This window comes from Delphinus delphis, chromosome 12 (genome assembly GCF_949987515.2).
Source record: "Delphinus delphis chromosome 12, mDelDel1.2, whole genome shotgun sequence".
NCBI lineage: Eukaryota > Metazoa > Chordata > Mammalia > Artiodactyla > Delphinidae > Delphinus > Delphinus delphis.
Genome location: NC_082694.2, coordinates 32,464,780 through 32,483,713, shown reverse-complemented (window position 1 = coordinate 32,483,713; position 18,934 = coordinate 32,464,780). Strand labels below are relative to the sequence as shown.

The following is an 18,934-nucleotide window of genomic DNA, read 5'->3' as shown; positions in this document are numbered from 1 at the left end:
GTAAGGACTGCAGTCAAGGTTATTCAGAAAGAAAACATTTTAAGTTATCAGGAATATCAAAAGATCTAGATGTTCAATAAAATCTTTGAAACATTACCAAAAATAGGTTGTTTATTCCTGAAAGCTGGTAGGGAGGTGATATTTTAAGAATATCTTCATTTGTCTTGAGTACACTAGATTCTTGGCTTGGCTGACCAAGATAACAGGAGAGGTGAAGAGTGTAACTCTTACGTACATAGCTATCTCTTAAGTAAGACTGCGTCCCCCAGAGCTTCTTAGTGTTTGTTTACTGCGTCAAAGAATCCTATATCCTTTGCTCCTGATCGGCCATTTAGGTTGTACCATTTATAGCATGTCTCTGATCAGTCCCACAGAAACACCTTTTCATTCATTTAATCATTCGTTCATTTAACAAGCGCTCACTAAGCAAATAGTAGTAATATGGTGGCATTAATAATGCTATTAACAACCACAACTGAAAAAACACCCACAGTCATTTATTGAGCCCTTTTTATCGGCTATACCCAGTACTAAGATATACTTATTTCATTTAATTTTTAGAAAATCCTGTAAAGTTGGTTGATAATATCCCTGGTTTACAGACCAGGGGAGTCTGAAAGTTTAAATCAACTTGTTCAAGGTCAAAGGTTAGGAAATAGCAAAGCTGATATTCAAAATCTGATTCTTTTATTTCAAAGACCATTCTAATAATCATTACACTAAAGCAGTCTTTCTGTTATATGCAAGGCAGTATGCTAGAATATGGAATTCAGTGAATAAAGATGAATAAGATATAGTTGATAAGAAGCAAATAGTCTTATGGGGGACATGATTCAAATCCTAAAATAAAGTGACAACACATTGATTTTCATGGGAGCCTTGAGGAGGACTACATAAGCCAGCTCTTCAGAGGAGAGATTGGAAGAGAATAAGATAAAAATGGGGGATAAGGGCATTGACAGTGTCATGAAATGAAGAGAATCTGACCCAAGGCACTGACATGAAGAATGATGCAAAGGCATTGGATTAGAGAAATATTTAAGAAACAAGCTGCAGCACTAGTTGCTTAGATCTGGGGAAAGTGAAGGAAAGAAGAAATGAAAGATAGACTTCCAAGGTTCTGGCTAGAATGAATAGATAAATTATGTTGGCCAAAACTATGGCCAGAATAAGGAGAGAGGATTTCAATTTTGACATTTTGAGTTTGAGTTGCATAGAATATTGAGGAAGGAATGTCTAGCTGGTGGTTGAGTATATGAGTTTGAAGCTCAAGAGTGAGGCTGGGGCTGGAGTTTAGGATTTTTTAGTCCTTAGCATGTGGGTGCTAATGGGATTGATGCAGGACTTTTAAGGCAATTTATTAGCACAGACATTCTTTCCAAGGGCAGCTTGGAAACAACAACAAATTACTTCATTGAACTTGTATCGGGGAAAGTTCTTTATCCTGTCCCTTGTAGTGTATTAAAACTTCAGATGGGGAATTCCCTGGCAGTCCAGTGGTTAAGAGTCTGTGCTTTCATTGCCATGGGCACTGGTTCAGTCCCTGGTTGGGGAGCTAAGATCCTACAGGCTGCATGGCTGGGCCAAAAAAAAAAAAAAAACAACTTCAGATGGTTGAGGGACAAGGAAGGGCTTATTGGGCAAGTTAACAGGCTACTTTAATAGCCTTAATATGGTGCATTTTAGCCACCTTCAAGCACCAGGGCCACCTTCCATTAGCTCCATGCTCCCCGATCCCTGAGGTCTCTAGCATGTATTTTTACAAAGTGTAGATCTGCCTCTTCTGTCATGAATCTCTAGCCTGCCACACTTCATTCTTCACATTTTCATCTCATCTAGGACATAAGCCATGTGGGTGCCATAAAATGTGGAGCTCTGCCTTCCCCTACTTCTTCCAGTACAGAGCACCCTCCATCTTTCCTCTTCTCTCATTTGCCAGTTCAGTGACTTGCTCTGGCTCATGAGTTTTATAATTGGCACAGTACGAATTTATGTCTCAGCAAACTTACAAAATACTGCATGTAATAGATTTTTGAGACCGTTTATGAATAATTGAAACCACGAATGTTAAATGCCAGGGGCCTACTGAATATCAATATTTCATGGAGTTCCATAAAGAACATTATGAATTCCAGTTTTTATGCCTCTTAAAATATTTGAGAACCCCTGATCCATAGTATTGATATCTGTGACTTTATTACTCCTTTCTCTTTTGGAATAAATTAACATGTTCAACATATTCCTTGTGAAAATATTAAAAAAACAAATCCTTCTTTACATTTCATGGAAGTAGAGGGAGTTGAAATATGATGCTTTACACTTCATATCTTTTATTTCATTTCTTTGGTTTGCTTTTCATTTTTTAAGTGGTAATATAGTAGATGCTTATTGTCAAAAATTAGACTATTCAGACGCATGTGAAGTAAAATGAAAATCTTGATTTGCCTCATCCTTCAGTCTTATTGCCTACTGGTATTTCAGTTTGCATCCTTCTAAATCTTTTCATGTGGATTTACACAAGTAAGTACTCACATAGATATATAGGGAATTTTTTTTTACAAGCTAGATGGAATCATAGTATATATATATTGTTTAATTTAAAAAATCCTTAGAGATATATATATAGATCTACCTCATTCTTCTCAACCTCTGCACAGTGTTTCATGGTAAGAATGTATTCTACTTTATTTAACCATTTCCCTAGTTGTGTTGTATTTTTTCCCCTATACTAAATGTGACAGGACGTTGAATGGGATATTTTTCCCTATTGTCAACAAAACTGTTGCTGAGGCCCAACACTGAGGACAGAAGTACTGTTAAGTATCTCATGTTTGAAAAGAGCACCCCAGCAGTGAGAGCTAGACTTTCCCTGTGGGGCTTATTGAAAGGGGTGAGAAGTATTCACTGTTCCACCCTCAGGCTTTATACAAAGAGAACTGAGAGACAAGGAGGTTTTAAGATCTGGGAGAGGGCTGTGTTTGGGGGAAGAAGTTATTTTCTCCCTTTCTAAAATCAAGAGAAGAGATGTGCTCTAAGAGAATTTATTGTGGCATTTCGAGATGCCAACAGGAAGAAGAGACTGACATTTTATTGGACCTGCTTAGCCAGTGGATTTGCTGACTTACCCCATTACTGTCTGAACAGAAAAAAAGAAAATTGGTGAGAGTTAACCCAGTGTGGGGACTGCCAAGTGGGGAGGTGGATCAGAATTGCTCTGTTACCCCAACCACCCCCAGGTCCAGATCCTGGCATGTGTTAGTTGGTCCTATAGCAGAGGGAGATGAGATTGGGGTGTACTTGAGCAGCTTCGGAGGAAATAGTGTATATGTTAGCGGGATGTGGCATGAATGCCACCACCTGAGGGCCAGCTCCAAGAGGTAGTCACACGATTGGTTATCTTTTACCTACTATACGAGAGCCATGATTAGATCTAGGTTCTTTTTGCAAGGTCTTTAGTCAGTTTGGATAACATTTTAAAGTTGGCATACTGTGTTAGAAAAGAAAAAACTATCAAAACACCTAAGTAATTAGTCTAAAAAAAAGTCATGCTGATACCTTCTCAAGAAATTTGAGCTGTTGGATATCACATAACATTAAAACCAGCTTTTCCCAGAAGACAGCCAGCATACATGAGTTCTTAGTTATACATGGGAGTGAACATTCACGTGTATCTAGTACATGGTCATCACATCCTTACCAGGAGGACTGGGGTTTATCTGAGCAATGTTTTCATTCCACAGGAAGTATAAGAAATTAATAGGTCATTTTTAATAGGATAAGACTAGGCTTACTCATTGTACTTACTGGTGGTAAGTACACATTAAAAAAGGTTCTGTAGTGCTAATGAGAATATTTACTTGATTCAAGATGCCTTTAATTGGTTAAACTGAAACTGTTATTCCTACCACTTCAAAGGAATCATTTATTTTCTAAGTTGCTCATAACTTAATGCAAATTTTTCTGTGAAGGCGGAGCAATTTCATCATGCAGCTGTAGGAAAAAAATCATGATTATATTTAGAGGGTAGAAATAAAGTATTACAGTAACTTATAAGAAATTATAAGAACAGGGCGTAAGAGTGTGACACATTCTTGAACAGGAAATTTAAGAGCCCAGTAGGTTTTTTGGGAAAGATTATATTCAAATGAAAGCAACTGTTGTGTTCTCTTATGTTTCGTTTGTATTTTTCTGGTTATTTGTCACTGAATGTTTGACACGATTGTAAAGGTTTGATACAGCTATAAGTTCCTTTTCTGATAACAGTAGACCATTTCAAAGTTATTAAATTAGAGACAGAGATAATGGTATTTTTAATAACTTTAAAATGTGAATCTTAAAGTTCTAAAATATACATATTGCATGAATCTTGTAGTTTCACGCTTTTATGCTTAAATTTACATATTTCTTTTGAAACATGCTTTATTATTTACTTTCTGATTTGTGTTATAGGAAATGTCACAGTCATTTTCTGCAATCACGTTAGATAACACAGAGGTAAATAACATGAAGACTAATGCACAGAGAAATGAAATCCCAGTAGAGGAACTTGGTAAGGTTCCTGAACATAAAATCACCACTAAGGGAACACCAAATAAAGACAGCAAGGCGAGGAGTTGTTCTGAGAGTTGTTTGAGTGCCCAAGGCAAGTCCTTCCATGACGAGCCTGAAAGATCTCATCCTGAGTCTGGCTCTGATCCCTCCAATCCTGAAACTTTGCATGCAAAGGCAGCTGATTCAGTTCCACAGGGTTCTGAAGAAAACAAGGTCAAGAGGACATCCTGCATGTATGGGGCAAACTGCTACAGGTATGAAGTGAAATTACAGCTAGCATATAATTCCATTATTTCAACAGCATAACAGCTATGTAGATACATGCTATAGTGTGTTAAAAGCCTAATAAAACCCATTGGCCTAAAGGTTAGGAGCTTTATCATGTTTCTCCTGGTTTGCACTTTCTCAGTATGCATTCTAGCAAATCCTGCTAGAGGCTTTTAAAATATTGTGGGGAATTAAATGTTTCATTGTAGATATGCTGATTAATACAGGGATCTGAACTGGGGAATCCAGACTTGAAAACAGAATCACTCAGATCAAAATACCTGCTTATGTAATGTCTTATTTAGCTGTTGGAAAGATGCCTTCATAAATAGTTGCTGTATACAGTATAACTCTCAAGAGAATTCTAAGTTGTGCTTAAGCATCTTATATTTGTGCATTTTCCTTTATATTTTTCTAATGGTGCTTCTGAGTCACCGTGATGCCTTCTGAAACAACTAAATATATATTTTCTGGATTGATTGGTTACTCCTATACTTACTTCATTTGATAACACTGTACCATATTTTCTAATTTCATGCTTTGTGAATTAGTTTTAGGCTATAGTTTCTGTTTATTCTAGCATGTTTATAATTACCTAGCACTATTTCAGAAGTATTTCTTTGCCATTCCAACTTATCAAACCAAGTATCTTATCAGTACATTCTAGTGCAGTTTGTCTTCTATTCAATAGCATATTTATATCACATATTCTGTTAATTTCTCATTCATTGTATCTCTCTTTAAAATGCAGTGCCATTATAACACCTGGATAATTATATTTTTCAATTTCAACCATTATAATTTATGCGTTTATTCACAATTTTGTCTATTTGCAATGGCCTTAGTCCTGCATATGGAACATAATTTATAAACTTGTGAAATGGAAGTATATAAACCTTCTATTATTTTGGATTTTTGAAAAATCCTGTTTGGTATCTGTATCAGTTCACGAGAGCTGCTATAACAAAATGCCACAGATTGGGTGGTTTAAACAGCAGAAATTTATTATCTCACAGTTCTGGAGGCTGAAAGCCTATGATCAAGGTGTTGGCAGGTTGGGTTTCTCCTGCAGGCTCTCTCCTTGGCTTGCAGACAGTGCCTTCTCATGGCGTCCTCACATGGCCTTTTCTCTGTACATGCACATCTTTGGAGTCTCTTCCTCATCTTATAAGGACATCAGTCATTTTGGATTAAAGCCCTACCCTCATGACCTTATTTAATCTGAATTATCTCTTTAAAGGCTCTGTCTCCAAATATAGTCACATTAGGGGTTAGGACTTGAACATATAAATTTGGGGGTAGGGAACACAATTCAGTCCATAACAGTGTTTGGCTGGTACTTGTCTTTGTTAAATGTGATTGAATGTTTTATCAAGATCATAACGAATTCATACATATTTGATGATGATACACGTTAGTTTTAACCAGTCATAGCTTATGAATAGTTTTTTTTACTTCTTCACTAATTTTGATATACATAATTAATACCTGAGAAATATTTGCCACTGAAATCTTGAAAACAAAATGTTTATATTTGTAACAAAGGGGGAAAAATAACCTATATTGAGTTCTTGTTATATACATGCATCTTAACAATTAGTTAAATGTATCTTTTCTCCAGCCTCAGTGCTACTGCTTTAGCTCATGCAATGATCTCTCTGGGACAAGTGAATAATCTCCTAAGTCTCCAAACTTTCCGTCAGGTTCACATTCCTTCCTCATTGTTGCCTGAACGATCTGGCTAAGAAAATAAAAACAAAGGTAAAAAAGAAGAGAGAGAAAAAATCTGACAGTTTTACTCTCCTTTACAGAATCCTTCAGTGGCTAAAGGCCAGATTTCTTAGCATAGCCTAGAAGACCCTGAACTCCCAGTAATTCTTTGGATGCACCATGCTGTCATGCTGTTGTTAGGTCCTTTGGATGTGTTGTTCCCTTTTCCTGTCTCCTGTCCTGCTTAAAGACACATTCAGTTCCTTTCTTAGCCCTTTTCTAACATGTTCATTCTTCCCTAAATTGCTCATCTTCTATTCTACACAACATTTCCTCGTACACTTTCTAATATTTGATATTAGATCTGATATTTACTATCTAATCATTTATTTCTAATTATTTATTTACATGTTCTGTCTTAATAGAAAATTATTGCTCAGGGGTAGTCTTATTCACTCCCTTGATGTTATGGTATTAACTCCCAAGTCTGTATCTCCAACACAGATTTCTGTACTAAATTTTAGATCCAGATAATCACCACTTAAATCACAGGCACTTCAAATTCAACCTGTCTAAAGCAGTCACATCTTATTTCAATCCTTTGTGAAGCAAAAAAACAACAAAATAGCATTTAACTTTATAGAAACTGTTGCTTCCAAAAAATTCTTTTTGAAAATTTTGTTCTTTTGGGGCCATATAGTTTTTCTGTTTAATAGCATCTGATTCCATTAGTAAACTGCCTTTAAAAATTGGATAGAAATTGAAATGTCTCTTATTAACTTGTAAGAAATTTATACCTTAATTAAAACTTGTAGATTTTATCTCCATAAGGTCATATAAATTATGAGTTAATAGTCTATAAAATAAGCGTTTTGTCTCTAGTAAAGGTGATGTGTCTTATTGAGGACCAAAGCTCCCACTGAAAACAACTAGCAAAGCGGAACACTCACGCTTGAGAACATTAGAGGCAGTCAGGACCTTGAGGCTTCTTTTTCTCTTGTGACATTTGCCAATTTTTTAGTGTTTCAGACTGAGGGCTAAGAGGACAGGCAGAGTTTGGGGCAGTCTCATGGAACTTAGGCAACTTTTACATTTCTTGCCTTTGCATTTGGCAAGAAATCTTTGACAAATCCAATGTCATGAAGCTTTCCCCCTGTTTTCTTCTAGAAGTTTTATATTTTAGGTCTTACTTTTATGTCTTGGATACATTTTGAGTTAATTTTGTATATGGTGTAAGGGAAGGGTCCAACTTCATTCTTTTGCTTGTGAATATCCTCTTTTTCCAGCACCATTTGTTGAAAAGAGTATTCTTTCCTTTTGGAATGGTCTTGGCAACTTTGTTGAAAAATCATTTGACCATATAAGCAAGAGTTTATTTTGGGCTGTCTGTTTTCTTCCATGTGTCTATATTATATGCCTGTCTTTATGTTAGTACAACACTGTTTTGATAACTGTAGTTTTGTAATAAGTTTTGAAATCAGGAAGTGTGAAACCTTCAACTTTTTCAGGATTGTTTTGTCCATTTGAGGTCCCTTGAGATTTCACATGAATTTTAGGATGGATTTTTCTATTTCTGCAAAAAAATGTCATTGGGATTTTAATAGGGATTGCTTTAAATCTGTAGATTGCCTGGGGTAGTATTTACATCTTAACAGTATTAAGTCTTCCATTCCATGAACATGGGATGTCTTTCCATTTATTTGTGTCTTCTTTAATAGAAATTAAACCTGTGTATGTCGTTCACCTCCTTAAGTTTATTTGCTATTTTATTTTTAAATGTTATTGTAAATTGAATTGTTTTCTTAATTTCCTTTCGGGATTGTTCATTGCAAGTATATAGGAGCACAACTGGTTTTTGGGTGTTGATTTTTGTATCCTCCAACTTTGCTGAATTAGTTTATTACTTCTAACAGTACGCCAAAAGTAGAATGTTCACAGCAGTATTATTTATAAAAGCCAATAACTAGAATGAATCCAAAAGTCTATTAATAGTAGAATGGACAAATAAATTGTAGCACTTTCATACAGTGGAATGTTACACAGTAATAAAAGTATACTACTGTTACATGCAGTAATGTGGAGTAATCATACAAACATAAAAAGTCATTCTCAAAGAAGTACATACTACATATTTCCATTTTAATTCAAATACAGGAAAAACTAATATGTTGTTCATAACATTGCTTCTGAAAGTATGTTCCAGAGGCCCTTGCAGGTCCTGGTCCCCGAGATGCTTTTAGGAAACCTGTTGGGCCAAAACCATTTTCATAATAATACTTTGTGTGTGTGTGCCTTTTTCACTCTGATTCTCTCACTCACAAGTGTACAGTATTCCCAGAGGCTACATGATTTGTGTTAATGATTGAATGCAGAAGCAGATAGGAGAATTCGGATGCCCTTTTTTAAGCCAGACATTAAAGAAATTTCCAAAGTATAAAACAATGTCTCCACGAATTTGTTTGGAAAATAGGTATTTACATTAAGATGTGCTATTTATCATAATATGTAAAGGGTTTATTACTATTATAAAGTAAATTTATTTTAAAAATTTCTCATTTTTAATTTCTAATAGGTTAAATAACTCACATAAATAAAAGTTCTCTGGAGTTTTAATAGTTTTTTTCCTGAGACTGAAAAGTTTGAGAAACACTGTTGCAGATGACAGGATAGTGGTTAGCTTTGGGTAGTAAAATGGGTTTAATGATTCGAAGGGGACATGCAGGGCTTCTAGAATGTTGGTAATATTGTTATTTATCTTAGCAGAGGGAGTATAGATGTGTTCACTTTATTAAAAGTCTTTAATTAAAAGCTCTGTATGCTGATACTATTTATATTATCCTGTATATTCTGTTGTATATAGCCTATATAAAGTACTGTTTTCAGATTGTCCGTTGACATTCATGGTCTTCCCCATGTCACCAGAAATTTAATTTGCTACCATGAGAGTTCCGCACTGACTAAATGTCATGTAGCATGTTGGTTCACGTTCTAGAATAATCAAATGTGTATTGTTTGGTTTCCTGCTATATCCTATTAATTATTTTTTTCTAGTTTATCTAGAAGTCTACTATATCCTATTAATTCTTTTTTTCTGACAGTATGTTTATCACTCTCATAGGAAGAATCCTGTCCATTTTCAACACTTCAGTCACCCTGGTGATAGTGATTATGGAGGTGTACACATCACGTGTCAAGGTGAGGCTGATGACCGGCCCGAATGTCCCTATGGAGCATCTTGTTATAGGTACGTAAACCTGAAGTGTTTGGTTATACTCCTTTTCTGCTTAATCTCTGTTACTTATTCAGGAGAAACTGCAGGCAAGCTTCTCATCTCAAGCCTTTAACTTTTAGTTTTTAAACTTCCATAGATAATAGGTTTTCATTTTGTTAATAGGTAGGATTGTAATGTTTCTTTTAGATAATTCTAAATTGTTGAAGTTACTAACATTATAAATGCCTAAAATTTTTCCTCATTTCTAACTTTCTAAAGTGTAAAGCAGATAATTTAAAAGCTGTCAGTGCTACCCCATTATACCTTCTATCCAGACTCCTTAGTTTGACATAAATCAATTCAGGATGTTATCTCTGCCTCCCTCAACGCCCACCAGGCCACCATTCTTGCCAGCACATGAAACTCAATCCTAAAAGGAAACAGTACCTCCCCTCTCTCCTTCCATAGCATCTTGTACTCGTCTGTATCATGCACAGTAGAATTTATCTCATGAGATTGTGTTTAGTTCTTTCCTGGATTGGCTTCTCCTCCAGACAGTAAGTTCCTTGACAGTAAGACTTTTTTTTTTAAGCATCTTTATTTCTTTTTTTAATTAATTAATTTATTTTGTTTATTTTTTTGGCTGCATTGGGTTTTAGTTGCAGCATTGGGGTATTTGTTGAGGCGTACGGGATCTTTTGTTGCAGTGTGGGCTCTTCGTTGTGGCACGCGGGCTTCTCTAGTTGTAGAGTACGGGTTTTCTCTCTCTAGTTGTGGTGCTCAGGCTCCAGGGTGTGTGGGCTCTGTAGTTGTGGCACGCAGGGTACAGAGCGCGTGGGCTCTGTAGTTTGCAGTACGTGGGCTCTCATTGAGGAGCGCAAGCTCAGTGGTTATGGCGTGTGGGCTTAGTTGCCCCGCGGCATGTAGGACCTTAGTTCCCTGACCAGGGATTGAAGCCTGCATTGGAAGGCAGATTCTTTACCACTGGACCACCAGGGAAGTCCCTCCAGTAAGGACTTTTTTATCTGCAACTTTGTTGAATGAATGAATGAACTTGAAATAAATCAAACTACCAAAGAAAGAAGTAGGATTCCATTCTTAGAGAGCTTTAATTCTAGACAACTGTCTTTCTTAGATAATTTTGGAATACAGGTTACTGAACCTACTGCCGTTTTTGAAATTGTTGCTATTTCTATGATTTGGTTTTCAATAAGAAGGCAGGATATATGCCCAGTAGTGGGATTGCTGGGTCATATGGTAGCTCTATTTTTAGTTTTTTAAGGAACCTCCATACTCCATACTGTTCTCCATAGTGGCTGAATTTACATTCCCACCAACAGTGCAGAAGCGTTCCCTTTTCTCCACACCCTCTCCAGCATTTATTGTTTGTAGATGTTTTGGTGACGGCTATTCTGACTGGTGTGAGGTGATAGATACCTCATTGTAGTTTTGCTTTGCATTTCTCTAATAATTAGTGATGTTGAACATCTTTTCATGTGCCTCTTGGCCATCTGTATGTCTTCTTCGCTGAAATGCCTATTTAGATCTTCTGCCCATTTTTTGATAGGGTAGTTTTTTTTTTTGATATTGAGCTCCATTGTATATTCTTGCCTCCTTAATCAAAGATAAGGTGACCATATGTCACCTTATTCGGGTTCCACGTAAGTTAAGCGAAAAAATCCTCCTTGACCATATTTCCGCGTGCAATTCTCTACTTAAACGTAACAAAAACGTTTCGTTTTTAAAACAAATTGTGACGGGCAATGAAAAGTGTACATTGTACACTTTTTTTTGTACAGTGGATACTGTACAATAATGTGGGACGGAAGAGATCGTGGGTCAAGTGAAATGAACCACCACCAACCACACCAAAGGCTGGTCTTCATCCAAAGAAGGTGATGTTGTGTATATGGTGAGAGTCCTCTATTATGAGCACCTTCCGGAAACCCAAATGATTAATTCAAACAAGTACTGCTCCCAATTAGACCAACTGAAAACAGCACTCGACAAAAAGCATCCAGAATTAGTCAACAGAAAACACATAATCTTCCTTCAGGATAATACATGACTGCACGTTTCTTTGATGACCAGGCAAGAACTGTTAGAGCTTGGCTGGGAAGTCCTGATTCATCTGCCATATTCACCAGTCATTGCACCTTCAGATTTCCACTTATTTCGGTCTTTACAAAATTCTCTTAATGGAAAAAATTTCAGTTCCCTGGAAGACTGTAAAAGGCACCTGGAACAGTTCTTTGCTCAAAAAGATAAAAGGTTTTGAGAAGGTAGAATTATGAAGTTGCCTGGAAACTGGCAGATGGTAGTGGAACAAAACGGCGAATATGTTGTTCTGTAAGGTTCTTGGTGAAAATGAAAAATCCGTCTTTTAGTTTTACTTTAAACACCGAAGGAGCTTTTTGGCCAACCCAATACTATGATACCATTATTAAATAAATCTTTAATATCTCAATATTCTGTCAGGTATCCCAATTCCCTTACAGTCTCATAATATTTTTTTTTCCTTTTGTATCTTTGCATCCAGGTCCAGTTAAGGTCCATGTATGACAAAAAGTGGCCATGTTTCTTAAGTTATTTAATCAATAGGTTCCTCTTTGTTTTTTCCCTTGCAATATATTTGTGTAAGAAAGCTGACCATTTGTACTGAGGAGTATCCCTTAGTCTGTATTTTGCTGATTGCATTACCAAATTGTCATTCATTATGTTCCCTTGTATTTCCTCATAATTGATTGTTAGAAGCTAGTTATGTGTTTGTTACAGATCTCTTACTTCTAGTAGTACTTTGTCTCTGAAACACTACCTGAGTTAGACATTTCACTCTGCCTTTTTGAAGATTCAGATTCAGAACTTAAGCCTCTCAGACCTCCCAGGAACTCAGCAAATATTTCTTGGGAAAAATCAGCCTTGTGTTTGGGGTTCCTTTAGTTTCTAGACTGTTGTGACAACACCATGAGATCATGATAAGCTGTACTAATTTCTCTTTCCTAAGATAGTGTGCCTCCACTTGGTCCAAATCTTATCCTTAGCCCACACTAAGAATCGTCAAAGGCTTCTACGGAAGAAAGGAGCCAGTTATTGTCAGCTCACCTAGGAAGGACTTTTTCCTCTTTGGAATTTTAGATAATATAAAATTCTCGTTGCTCCCACAATTCTCTCATAAATATATTTTTAACCATTTATCAAGGGTTTCTTTTCTAGTTGTTAAAACAAGAGTATCGGTCTGCCATGATGTCCTGCACCCTTTTCGGAAGCAAAATACAAATATGCCTATTCTCAAGGAGAATAAAAACAAAATGCAAAGCCTTGCTAAGAATAATGATGTCAAAAATTGCTGCCTTTATTTCGTCAGTCTCTTTAAATGGGGGCAGAGTAGGGAGTAGTCAGGAGAAATTACTCAAAGACCAGTGACTCACATGTACTAGTAGAAACTTTCATATCTGTATCTAAATATATTTATATGTATGTATATTGTATTTTTCTTTTTCATCTGTTGAGCTGCTTGGTGTCATTGTTTCCACTTGAAGATAAAATCGTAAAATTTTTTTCTCCCTCATTAATTTTAATTACAGTTTAGAGAGACTCTTGGAGAATGTTAGATATGATTGCTTACTCTGACTACTGTTTTACAAATAAGGGAATGGAAACAAAGAAAGATTGAGTTGCCTAAGACTCCAAAGCTAGTGAGCTCAAAACCAAGTCTCCTCTCTCCTCCGGTCCAGCATTTCTCTGTGTTGTGGCCTGATTCCACCATTGTTAGCGCTTCCAAAGTATTGATAGTGCTTGCCTTTCTAGCCACATAGCAAAATAATATTTTGGAGTTAAAAAAAAAAAAAACAAAACCCAGATAAAGTACCTTAAAGAAATCGTGAATTTTTCAAATCAACAAGATACTAGAAACTAGATTGTAGAAGCATGATATATATTTATATATCCTTTCTTGTCACATTATCATTTTTAGTTAGGCAAAAAACACATCTAGTAAATTTATGTTTTATCATTTCTATAACTAAATTGATATAATGTTATGAGCTATTTTTTCTTTAACAATATTGATTTGCAAGAATAAATTATTTTTTTAGCCATATACTGTTTAGTGCTGTTAAAAAATGATTTAAAGAAGACAGTTTGGGTGATACAAATTAACTTTAACACTTTATGAAACAGACAGTCTCCATTTGGAGAAGTGCAACATGGGGCAGAAGACAGGAAGATTTTATAGGATGAAGAATAAAGAACAAGGAAGAGAAAAATAGAAAATGTCTGATTGGCTGGGGCCCCATAGTCAACCTTGTTTGGCGTGAGAAGGAACAAAGAAATAAGTATAGAGCCGAGAATTGGCTTGGCCTGTGGGGATTGGCTGACTGGATACACGGTGTCTGTGGTCAAGCAGAGCATTTACAGGGACCTGAAAGTTATCTTAAGTTTCAGTTTGCTGACATGGCACCCTAGGCAGGAGCGGCTCCATCTTGGTCCTAGATGTTTGTTTCAATAGCGCTAGAATATAAGCCTACTGTATCAGAATGATAAAATGTTCTAAATTAGCTTTTGCTTAAAAGCAAGTTTTCAGGTAAATGCATGGCAGGTTTTTCCTGTAGCCATAGAAGAAAAATATTGAAGCCTCACGGATCATAAAATAACCCACGAAATCAGCCAGAAATTAATATATTTAGAAAAGTAAAGATATATATGTTTTAAAAGTAAAGTTGTGATAAGCCTGTATTCCATGGTGGTTGACACATTTGGAAGAGAGATGAAATTCATGGGCTAAAACATCTTTGTTTGCTTTTTATCTTTAAAAATTTGCCTTCACAAAACAGGATAAGAATTATTCTCAAGTAAAAACAAGTATTCTCTCAAGTGAAATACTAGGTTGGCTTTTAATTTGTTTGCTTCCCAATCTTACCTTCTAATCCCTTGAACGTGTCCAAGTCAGTTTCTCGTTTTGATAAATCTAGGTGATCTCAAATGTTGTATAATACATTAAATAATCTTAATCTTATACTGTATCAGCTAGTACAGCTTATCATGATCTCATGGTGTTGTCACAACAGTCTAGAAACTAAAGGAACTCCAAACACAAGGCTGATTTTTCCCAAGAAATATTTGCTGAGTTCCTGGGAGGTCTGAGAGACTTAAGTTCTGAATCTGAATCTATAGTAAAACAAAGATTCCCATAGCCCATATAATATAGGAGGTTGATGTTGAAAAAAGGATCTTTAATTATTAAATTTTATTTCTTCTAAAACTACAGGCATTATTAATATTTTCTCTGACATTATACTTTTAAAACTCTAACAAAGTTAAATCAACTTGAAAAATGATAATTTGAAAGAACTAGTTGTTATCATTTTCAGTATCTCACTCATTTAACCAGTTTTCTTCCCTTTGCGCTATACACTGCAGCCTGTCAGAAGACTTGTTCTGTTTAATGCATTTGATTAGCTTAAGGTACTTGTCTAAATTAGAACATTAGATACTTAATGTCCAGGATAATCCAGTGATTGCTGTGCTTGCCTCTGACCTACCTCCTCTGGTGCATAATAGGATTTTATTCAGTGCATTACTCCTGTTCTTATTTGTTAAATTAAGCACTAAACTTAAAATATATATACACTAAAATGAACAGAATCCATCTTCAACCAGCTTAGTGTAAAAATGTCAAGTCAAACATGTATATTGTCTTAGATTTACAAAACCTTAGGCAGGCATGTATTATACAAATGAAAGTGTTGTTGCCTTCATGTTTTCCAGAAGCCAATGCCCCATTTTTTTAAAATATTAATTATAATACCTTCTAAGAGGGATGACATAAGGAAGTGTATCAGTCATCAACTGTAAGTGCTCTCATTGTAGTGAATCTGCAATATGATCTGTATAGTGTGAAAAAACATAAGTGTTTTTGCCACAAGCATAATTCGTTGATATTAAAATTACTATCTTTTTTTATTTGTTGATCCAGATTTATAGCTATGATCTAGTCTTTTCCTATTTTCTCTTTTATTTTCAAAGTGTTCCAAGTTATTGCAGTATTATCTTAATAGATCCTGTATGCAAATGTACACCTTAAACTACAAGATACTGATCTTTAGAAGCTGCTTAATTAAAAAAATAGGAATGTGTGTGTTTAGTGTAAATTCATATTATATTATTTGAGGCAAAATAAATAGGTTTTAATAGGGAAACTCTAATTGCCTCGTAGTTGAGATTCCCAGAATCAGTCATGTGAGGCTGTCGATTATTTTATTTGTAGTTAAGAATAATCAAAGTTGATCGCATAGTTAATCTTTAGGTAGCTCTTTATGATGGAGAGAGAATGGGTTTTGAAATCAGCAGACTTAGGTTCTAGTTATGGTTATGCCAGTTCTGTAGCAAAACTTTCAATGTCGTTTGATTTTCCTAGGCTTCAGTTCCTCATGAAAACAAGAAGGTTGGATCATTTGTGCTCTGGGGGCCTCCATTCAATAGTGGGGAAATCTAGAACAGAGAGAAATATAGTCATATTCATAAAGTCAGATCAGTTACATTCATGGCTACTCTTCCTTAGCCGCCTTTGCTGTCTCCTTTTTCCCACCTGTAATTATTGCTGAGCCTCAGGGTTCGGTTCTTTGATCCTTTCCCTTCTCTGTTCTGTTTATTCCCTAGGTGAGCTAATTCAGGGTAATGGCTTCAGACTCAAATGTTTAAATGCCTGCACTTGGTTGTAAAATAGGTCAAACTTATATCAGAAACAGACCTCTTGATTTTGGTCATGAAAACAACTCTTTCCCAAGTGTTCTCCACCTTTGTAAATGACTTCACCATTCACATAGTGTTTAGGCCCCAAACCAAGACATGCCCTTGATTCTTCTCTTTTCTTCACATCACGCATTCAATCCATCAGCAGTTCTTGCCATTTCAACCTTTAAATACATTAAGAACCTGACCATTTCCTACTTCCTCTACTTCAGTCGTCTTAGTCATAACCACCGTCATCTCTGACCTGGTGTACGGCAGTAGCTTCTTAACTGATATCCTTGTTTCTTTTCTTGCCCCTTAATAGTTCATTTTCCACACAGCAGCCAGAGCAGTTCTCTAAAAATAAGTCATATCATGTTGATTTCTTACTCAGAATCATCCGATAGCCTCCCACAAAACTCTTTCCCATGGCTTACAAGTTCTTCTCTGACTTCATTCAGGACTTCTTGTCCTTCTCCCTCATTCTCCTTGAGCTATACAAATCTTTGTTTTTCCAGATACCCTACGGCCATGGCAAATTTGAAGACATTTTTTATTTTCTCTTACTGAGTGTTCTTCCTTCAGATAGGTATTTGTTATTCATGTGTCTATATCATTAACACCAGAAATGCTTTCGAAAATGTATATTTTAAAATATAACAGCTCATAAAAACCTGGTGTAGTTATGGGTGTATACGTCTATCTTTAGAACCCAAAGATTTAAAAAAAGTCCAAAAACAGGATTTTGAGGCCTGCTGAGTTACAGAAAATGCTATTTGTGGAAAAGGTTGATGTAAATCTTTTATGAATGAATTCTAAGTATTTCCATTCATTATTAGGAAAAAGTCCTGGGTGGAATTTTGCATTGTCCTTGAAAGTTATTTCAGAGGTTCATATGTCCCCAAAGAGCTGTACAGTATTGCCACTTAGCCTTAACCCAGGGTTATATGAAAAAGACTTTCTGCTTTATTATTAATAACTGATTTTTAAAAATAGGATATGCATGGGCAAATGTTATAAAATATTCTATAAATATGTGAAATGCAATTGGGGAAATATTCAACAATAATAATTATATGTATTATTGAAGGAAAAATTCAGCTTTCTAGTATTAGTTGGCAATTACTTTTACTGGCATATAGAATTTTTAGACATTGTTGGCTTTTTTTTTTTTTTTTTTTTAATTTATTTATGGCTGTGTTGGGTCCTCGTTTCTGCACGCAGGCTTTCTCTAGTTGTGGCGAGCGGGGGCTGCTCTCCATCGCGGTGCGCAGGGCTCTCACTGTCGCGGCCTGTCTTGTTGCAGAGCACAAGCTCCAGACGTGCAGGCTCAGTAGTTGTGGCACACGGGCCTAGTTGCTCTGCAGCATGTGGGATCTTCCCAGACCAGGGCTCGAACCCGTGTCCCCTGCATCGGCAGGCAGATTCTCAACCCCTGCGCCACCAGGGAAACCCTGTTGGCTATCTTAAAGTAAAATTGATTTCTGTTTCTATAAAAATAGTTGACACCTGTAAAATGCTTAATGGCCTACAAATGTTTATGCACATCACTTCATTTAATGCTTCAAACAACCCTGTGTGAGGTAGGCAGTATTTTCCCTGCTTTACAGATGAGGAAGTGGAGACTTGGTCACAGGACTTGCCCTGAATCACATAACCAGTAAACTGTAGTTTGAATTTAGACTCGGTTCTTCTGATCTCGAAACCTGAACCCCTTCCACAACATAATGCTGGTGATCTAAAGTTTAACAAGCCAGATGACAACTGGTCCAAGTCACAGTGGCATCTGCCTCTTAAGCGTTTGTGAAGGACACACTCTGTGTTCCTGTTAACTGGAGTGATTGATTGACTAGAGCTAAGTGTCCTATGATGCTGAGCAGTCAGTATCTCAGGAACCTGACTGCAGTGGTGTCTGCTTAATATGGTTGTCGGATTTTCATTGTTTCCTGGGGAAGTAATATGAATTGTTAATGGCAGGAAATTCTAACATATTTCAGTCCTAGGTTTGTGTAAAAAGCTTCCGTGAGCACTTTGATTATTAACTTTGTAGGTGTGAACGCAGAGCAATTTCAGCACATTGACATTCTTTTCAGCCTAATGAGAATAGGCATTCTTTGGCTTATATCCAACAGAAAAACTGCCTTTCAAAGGATAGACTTCTGAAAACATCACGATCCATGGATTACAATTTCCAAAAAAAAAAATTAACATTAATGTAAGAAAACTCATCAGTCTAGAAGTTATTAGAAATCGTGTTTTGTACCAGCCAATGAGAATTTTATTGCAAATGTTTTTTTTTTAAAGATTGGCATTTTTATTTTATTTTATTTATTTATTTGGCTCCGTTGGGTCGTCTTTGCTGTGCGCGGGCTTTCTCTAGTTGCGGGGAACAGGGCCTACTACTCTTCATTGTGGTGCGTGGGCTTCTCATTGCGGCAGCTTCTCTTGTTGTGGAGCACGGGCTCT

At 36.2% G+C, this 18,934-nt stretch overlaps 1 protein-coding gene across 2 annotated transcripts in view; it reads left to right on the top strand.

Annotated features, from left to right (window-relative positions):
- APLF (aprataxin and PNKP like factor) overlaps positions 1 to 18,934 on the top strand; it is an 84,099-nt gene that overhangs the window by 52,233 nt on the left and 12,932 nt on the right. For both annotated transcript variants that reach the window (XM_060026460.1, XM_060026461.1), the window contains exons 7-8: positions 4,450 to 4,805; positions 9,647 to 9,772. In XM_060026460.1, coding sequence (XP_059882443.1) covers positions 4,450 to 4,805; positions 9,647 to 9,772 — 482 coding nt within the window. The remainder of the gene's footprint in view (positions 1 to 4,449; positions 4,806 to 9,646; positions 9,773 to 18,934) is intronic.